Here is a 7,694-nt window from a genome sequence, read left to right as displayed (position 1 = left end):
ATCCTGAGGGCATAGCCAAATCAAGGTTTGATAGAATTCCATATTTTGGGGCTGATGCCATTGAAAAAATAGATGATTTGTCATTGATTCATATTTTTCCTGATTTGAACAATCATTTTCTGAAACAGCCTGCGAAAAACATCTCATGTTTATATCATGGCTAGATCTTTTCAGATCGCCAGCTGCAACAATGATCCTAGTAGTTCTCCGAATTTTCAACTTTTGCGTTTTTTACTCTTGAAAAAAGTTGGCGGAGATCCGTGACTGGTGAGAATCATGGCCACTGGGAAAGGGCTCTTAATTTTTCATAGTGCTGAATCCTTAATGCCTTTTCTCTGGGAATCAGTTTGGTGATCATGCTCATCTTTTTCTCCAAAGGCAACGCGTCAAACCGTGAAAACCAAACCCAAAATGATGATCGGGTGACCGAGCCGTGAAGGCTCGATTTTAAGGCCGGGAAAAGGGATTCTTCATTGGATCAAAAGAGTCGAGAAACGGGTGGGTGAGCGGGGTCTTTAATAATGTGTGATTTATGTTTTGATTGAATGAGGACATTCCAAATGGGTATGGAACTCCAATTTCCCGAATCAATTCCTCGATCGTCGTCCATTATGAGAGAAAGGCAGACATAGACATACTACTTCAATTCAGTCTTTTTGAAAGAACCAGAGAAAACCTTTGTGGAGGGGAATATGACAAAAAATCCAACTGAAGGCCGTGAGAACATTTGGGTCTTGCATTGGGAAACCAATGGCCACCATGCGACAAATGGAAGTCCCGAGGCCGAAGATAAAGAGGCGCGATAATAACATTTCATTATGGAACAAAATAACACACTGAATGAATAAGGATGGCATCAACAAATCTGCGTCGAGTTTTGGGTTGGTCCAAAGCGAGACAAAGACCGAGAGATCAACTTGGCGCCAAATCACCAGTTTGGGCTTTATCACCTATAACTTGGAATTGTGACAAAGGCACTTGTCTCCTCCATAACTCTTTATGGTTTCGACATATCTTTGAATTTTTTCTCCGTCTAGATCTTTTTGACCGGCCAAGAATGACTGAATTTACTTGTCGTCGGGTCGATTTCACAACATGTTTGATGAATCTGTTCAGTACTGAAGGTTGCCCTTTGCCGTCAAAGAGGGAGAGAATAACACACGAGTAAATTTACAACAGCAGAGCTGTGACGTAAACGTTTTTGATAGCACAACGGTTGATTAAATGCCGTCATTAAATCCTTCCTTTTCATTCGAAAACGCAACTTCGTTTAGTTGAAGTGGAAAATCTTTAAACTGGGTTTGAAGTATCGTACTAGATTTTGAGAGATAGGTAATCCTTTAATGTTTGTCCTTTAACCTGATTTCAATCTTTTTTTCTGTCATTTAAACGGTATCCAGTTCACCTGAGCATGAAAATTACCCGATCTTACAATTTCACTTGGCATTATTTGTATCCTAATTTGGTTATTCAAGTTTCACTTGATCTATAACCTTCATAATGCAACGCATCTCTCTTGGGGCTTCATCAAAATGTGTTTAACACTACTGGAGGTGGAAATTAAGGCTAAGCCACAAAATGCCGTGTCCTCATTGGGTGAGGCTAGGAGTAAATCAACGTTGCACAAAGAAAGAAACATTGCTTTTCGCGAAATGAAAAATCTTCTTACGACATAGTTTATTGAAGTTTGTGCACAACATAATTGCATCTGGCCCGACCAATCCTACTTACCACGGCCTACCTCCAAGAGAACATAATTCCGCCAAGACAATAAACTCACTCTCTGTTAACTGAAGACCAGGGTTCAGGAATGTATCGAGGACAAAAGCCACAAATCTGGGTACTGATCGGTCGGGTGAGACAAAGGGTAGTTGTACGTACAATGTGGTAATGGGCTCGTTGTGTAGTACAAAAGATTTGATGTAACTTTTCAAACGGGAAAAGTACCACAAGAACCCTTCATCCTCGTTGTGCAACTCCTACTTGATCGTGAACGGACTTGAATTGAGGTTCTTGGTTTTATTAGCCTCTTTTATTTTTTTTCTGGTTTGCAGGGGATGAGGGGAAAAATGGTGCAAATCCGTTTTTCTCCCCTCCCATCCTTGGGGCATGTTGATAAAAAAAAGAGATTGTATGAAAACTACAGACTGCACCATATTGTGTGCATTTATGTAATCTTCACAAAGTTATATTTGGACAAATAAAATTGCAGGGTTGTTCATTGTACGGTCGCTTCTGGTATTCATTGTCAAAGTTTGGATGAAGCCATGCTGCTTGTAGTTGGTCGTTTTTTTTGTACTAAAGGACTGTCCAATTCCTATGATCTTGGAACATAGAGGACGCTCAAGGCTGAGATCGGTCTTTGGAGGCTTTCTTCGTCAGTGTTTCCTTTCGTCTCCGCAGCATGTCTGCCATCTCTTGGGAGTTTAAGTAACCATCGCCGTCCTTGTCATTTATTTCAAAGCATCGATCGATCTGTTCTTTGGACAATTTCTTCCCAGATACTACTGCCATTTCATACTTGGAAACCATTCCATCTCGGTTGCGATCATACGCTTTAATGGCTAATTCGGCCTTAACCTTCAATTCTTCCTCGTCATGTTGTGGCACATCAATTACTGCTGGGATCGTGATTCTCCTGTGGGCCCAAAATAAGTAGCAATAGCTTGAGAGAAATGAGCTTGAGGGAATTAATGCCCAAATGTTCTCACCTATCTTTGGCCTTATCGGCCAAGAGGATCACCTGGTTTACGTCATTTTCCGACACATTGAGCCCCTTTTGTTTAAAAGACTCTGAGATCTGTTTCACTTCCATGGGTTCCACATGCCGGCTCTTTGTTCGATCTGCTAATTCGAATAATTGGGACAAGAGTATTTCCTCTTTTTTCGAGAAAGATGGTTGCTTTCGGGCTATTGATTGGACCAAAATGGACACCTCTTGAGCAGACATAGTTTCTTAAGGATTGGCTAAAGCTGGCTTAGTCCAAGTTGCAACACACGCTCTGAACCAAATCTGGTGACTAACTAACGTATGAATGTGCGCTTGGAGTCAGTCAGTTCGTCAGTCCGTCCTTCAGTCACAGTGAGTGTTGTTTTGAAGGTATGGGCAAAGGCCATCGATTTAATCAGGGGTTATGTACCTTAACGTGACGTGATGTGGTGGCTTGAAGAAAGTTGTGGGTTCTGGCGCTTCTGGCCCTTAGAATGTTCATGTCTAATAAACGTGGGGAAATTATGAACAGAGCCACCACCATTTTCCATCCACGGACGAACCTCTCCAAGAACTGAGTGGGCGTCAATACGTCCGAGGAAAATAATCTATCAGGTATTCGCACATGTTAATGGGAACGTTTTTGGCTCTTTCATTACTAGTTTGAACCAACTGGATATAGATTTTGTCCCTTGTAAGCCCTTTCTCTTGTCCATACCTTTGATCGCAAGCATACAAACAACAAGAGTTGTAATATGGTAGGTAGTATGAAATGCCGAAACTACAAGGGAGTGCATTCTAGAAAAGAAGTAAATGACTTTGAATGAAAATCATTCTCAAAAACTTTCGGCAGCGGTTAAGAAGTCCGCAAAAGAAAGTGAAAATCTGATAATGGCTAAAAATGAAAGCTTTCTCTCTTGCTAGAACATTTTTCCATATCAGAGATTGCATGAGTATCTTAGAAATCAGCCCAATACTTTAAACCTTAGAAACCGCAATATTTGAGTGCAATGTCCTATTGCAATGCATGTATATATTGCAGTTTGAGAATCACTTTTAAAAGACCCATTCCGTGAGGACATCCTATTGCGTTTACATTCTTTGAGGTTGTTCATGTTCGTACGTACATATTTGTAACACAGATGATTTGGAGGATGACTAATCTGCTGCCTAGTCATCCAAGTCCTTTTCTATTCCATGAAACATGTGTGAGGCGAACGTGAAATCTCTTTCTGCGTCTCAAACGGAGCGGCCTTGAGAATCGGCCTTTCTCAGTGGGCTTTTGCGTCGCTTTCAACAGACATTGGAAAACAATCTCCTCAGTGGCTCGTTGCATGGACAGAGGTATTTTTCATGTTGATGACAAAACGTACTATTCAGTAACAGAAGTGGGGCAAAGGCCGGCAAAGGATGAACATACCTAAATGACCTTTCTAGTGCACTCTGATCTGTTCCAGACTTCTCCAATAAAAGTTATCTTATCTTTACATTTACATCATATGTATAAGTTATATAGATATAATTACATTGATTCACATTTGAAGTATCTGAGCTAGGTGGCTATGAAATACAAGACGTGATAAAGCTTCAACCTATCACCCTGAATGCATGGTCATTAAGGAACATTTCGTTTCGTCATGAATAGCAAATCATCTACAATGTTTCATTGATGTGCGGTACTGGCAATACCTTAATTGCTATCCATGACCTAAAAAATGCACGGAATGTTGAGGACTTAATTTTCCCCCAAAACAGTGCTCGGACATATAAAGGACGTTGCTTTCAACTTTTTTTTTTAAACTTTTTCTCAGAATTTAGGGCATTTTATTTTCCTTTCATTGTCATTTGGAATCTTGTTTTTTCTCGTTTGGGACCTTTTTTTTGCTTCTCTGCAGCATGATCAGATGAGGGGTTAAATCCTCAGCCGGAACTTTTGACTATTTTTTTTGTCTTTAGGTTTTCATTGGTTTTTGTAAGTGCTGCAAAGAATGTAATCCCCGGTATAATCAAAATGAAAGAGCATGATTTGTCCAGCTGTTGCCATTTCAATATAATAAAACAATATTTTTGGTCCACCAATTGCAAATTGGGAAAGGCTGCCAAAAAGCGAACTGCAGTTCAGCAACATCTCCGTCATGGGTTTGATCTGACCCAAAATTATTTTGTGAACAGAACAGCAGGAAAAACAGTAGACTCCAAAAGAGAGGCACCACGTGCCTAGATTTTGAAACACAAAAATGCAGCAAAGTGGCTGAAAGGGGCTAAAAACGACCTTTCCCCCATTGTAACAATTGTTTTTGCATTATTGCAACTGGTTTTTGCATATTTACACCCTTTTTGCACAGTTTCACATCTTTTTTTCCAGATTTGACAACTTTTTTTCGCATTTTTCTCAACTTTACAAAACATTATGTCGGTTAAAACAGGCAACTTTTTTTCCTAGGTCTAGTCACGAGTGTTGGAGTCCATCGGTTCACAGCACTTCACTGAGTACTCTTCACTTTTCTGTCTCTTTCATCACTTCTATATCCACTTATGCTAGTTTATTCTAGTTCCATCTTACTGACAGAACTACTAGACTTGCTTCCTTGAAGGTCAAGCATGATCTACTTTCGAGTCATAACTAGTCGACCAGTAGTTGTAGGTGCAGACTGTCATCAACAGGGCGGCTGTTCGAAACAAGAAATGGCATATTTTTTCACTTCTTCCAAGCTCTTTGCAGTATTGTATTATTTTACTTTTTAAGCTTTTTTTAGCCATTTTGGCTCAAAACATCTTGTTTTTTACTGATTTTTTAACCAGTTTGAAAAAAAAAACAAGAATGCTGGAAAGAATTGTAAGCTGTCCTCTTCTAGCCATTTCATGATTTTTGCTGCTGGAATAAAGGACTCCAAACGGCATGATTACTTTGCTTTTTGTAAGTTATTCATTCAAACCTTCTGCTTTAGAAAATACTTTTTTGCTAATGTGTAGGGCCAAAGTATTAGGTAAAAGGCAAAACACTTGTTGGTCAATATGGTTGATGCATTACTTAAATATCTATGCCTTCCGAAGTTCTGTAGCATAATCATTTAAAACATCACCATTACACAAGCTGTTTTTTGTTCAAAGTAGGTATTTAGGGTTTCATTGGTAACCCAACACACTTTAACCTTTTTAGCCCTGTCAATATGGCACGATTCAGTAAAGACATAAGACCTGCTTTAATCATACTGTACATTAGAATTGCAGTGTAATTGAAGTCTTTTTTAGAGAATATTTATGAGAACCCTTTCTTCACGTACTTTTGCCGTTTGGTTCAACGTCATCTTTTGCTCTTTCAACATTTTACTGATGATTCTGTTAAAAAAGTAAGTGGAGCTAAAACTAAAACTGAGACATCACGCGGTAGATTGAGCTTCATAAAGTTAATGCATGCAACTTATACTCAAAATAAACTGAACTTCATGCATTTCAAACCACCAATTCTTCTCATTAATATAAAGGAATGTTATGCCCACACAATCCCAACAGAACAATGCCAAAAGTAGACAGATTAACGGTTTCCGACCAAGATCGCCATCGATTTAGCGCCTTTTCTGTCGAAATATGTGTGCTTCGTTTTCTCTCTGCTAAAAACAATTAAAAGTCAGTTAGAAGGGAAGTAACATATATTATCATCAGTAACATGTAGGGTGCTTAAAGCGGAACAAGCCGACGACATTCATCTGTAGGTAGTCATGGACTAGCCGCGTGATTGTTCTTAACCCACATCGGGCCGGCTGGTCTGTGTTCTGTTGTTACGCGTCTATTTGTGGTGCTTTGTCTTACTTAGTCCTACCGACCCAATACAGTCATGAACTCTTTTTAGTTCTTTACGCTCATTCCCCACTCCAGACCCGCGAGCTTCGAGCTTCGGATTGGGCTTTTGTTTTGAAAGCATCTAGGCACTACTTCTACTACTACTACTGCCACCCAGTACTCTTGTAGATAAATGAGTATGTTAGAGCGTGAAGTGAGTTGCCTCAATCCCATGGATGTACAGACCTCAGCTAGCTCATCCGGCAGGTTCCAATCCGTCCCTGTTCACTGCCCATGATCAGCTTTATCACGTTGACCTCCCGGTTTCTCAGCATTAGTTTCAGTCCAGTCCAGAGGAGGTCGACAGACAACCTGTTTTGGCTTTGGAGTGAGTGATCAAACCCATCCTCCAGCTTAGCAACGTCCACCCGGTTTATCCAGCTGACCGTCAACGACAGATGGACCAGTTTCTTGTACTTCATTTTTGATCCTTTGATCCAGCCAGATTCCGATTGGCCTGCTGGCTTCACTCAGTTGTGTTTTACCTGGGCCCGCGATCGATTATACGAGCCTACATACATTCTAACTACCATACATACCGAGGAGATTCGATGGCGCGGGCTTGTGCTGGCTAATACAAAACATCGTGATTTGTGAAATAACGCTAACCCCCCCGTTTTCAAACGTTTTGGACTTGGATGGGGTGAGGGACTGACTTAGCCGTAGGTGAGCCCGTGACGGGTGGCTACTCGACTTTCCACATTTCCGTCCGTCTAACCAGCAGTTCGTTCCCATCCTGCATTCTCTTCGGGGCCTGAAGTACATAGGGAGAAAAAAAACAACAACACGACGAGCGTCCATCGGTCCGTCCCGTCCGTCCGTTCATTTCTGGCCTCTCGCTCGGGACTACCAACCGATCCACGTGGCCCACCGGACCGTCACTGTGAGGCAGGCACTCGGAGCTCGAGACTAAGAGGACCAACAAAAGTCGGGCCAGTCTATAGGCCGACTGGTGGGCCAGTCAGCGCTCTGCCCCATCAGGCACAGAATGACCCTCGGGCCATGGAGTCTTCCGCCGGTTCATGTTGTACATGGGTGAATGTACTAGAGTAGAAACGGAACGAAACACACTTACGCGGAGACAGACGCTCGAGCTCGCTCTTGGTGGACTCCTCCCCCTCGTTGTCGTCCTCTGGGTGTTCGT

At 41.4% G+C, this 7,694-nt stretch overlaps 1 protein-coding gene across 1 annotated transcript; it reads right to left on the bottom strand.

Moving 5' to 3' along the window:
- Positions 1-1,849: 1,849 nt before the first annotated feature.
- On the bottom strand, positions 1,850-5,260 carry LOC131885551 (troponin C, isotype gamma-like). Its single transcript, XM_059233627.1, has 2 exons — positions 2,712-5,260; positions 1,850-2,638 (listed from the first exon to the last, which is right to left on the bottom strand). Exons 1-2 carry the CDS (start codon positions 2,948-2,950, stop codon positions 2,344-2,346), a joined length of 534 nt encoding a protein of 177 aa, XP_059089610.1. The 5' UTR covers positions 2,951-5,260; the 3' UTR covers positions 1,850-2,343.
- Positions 5,261-7,694: the final 2,434 nt, after the last annotated feature.

The sequence above is a fragment of the Tigriopus californicus genome, chromosome 1 (assembly GCF_007210705.1).
Source record: "Tigriopus californicus strain San Diego chromosome 1, Tcal_SD_v2.1, whole genome shotgun sequence".
Classification (NCBI taxonomy): Eukaryota; Metazoa; Arthropoda; class Copepoda; order Harpacticoida; family Harpacticidae; genus Tigriopus; species Tigriopus californicus.
This window is presented reverse-complemented; position numbering and strand designations above follow the sequence as displayed.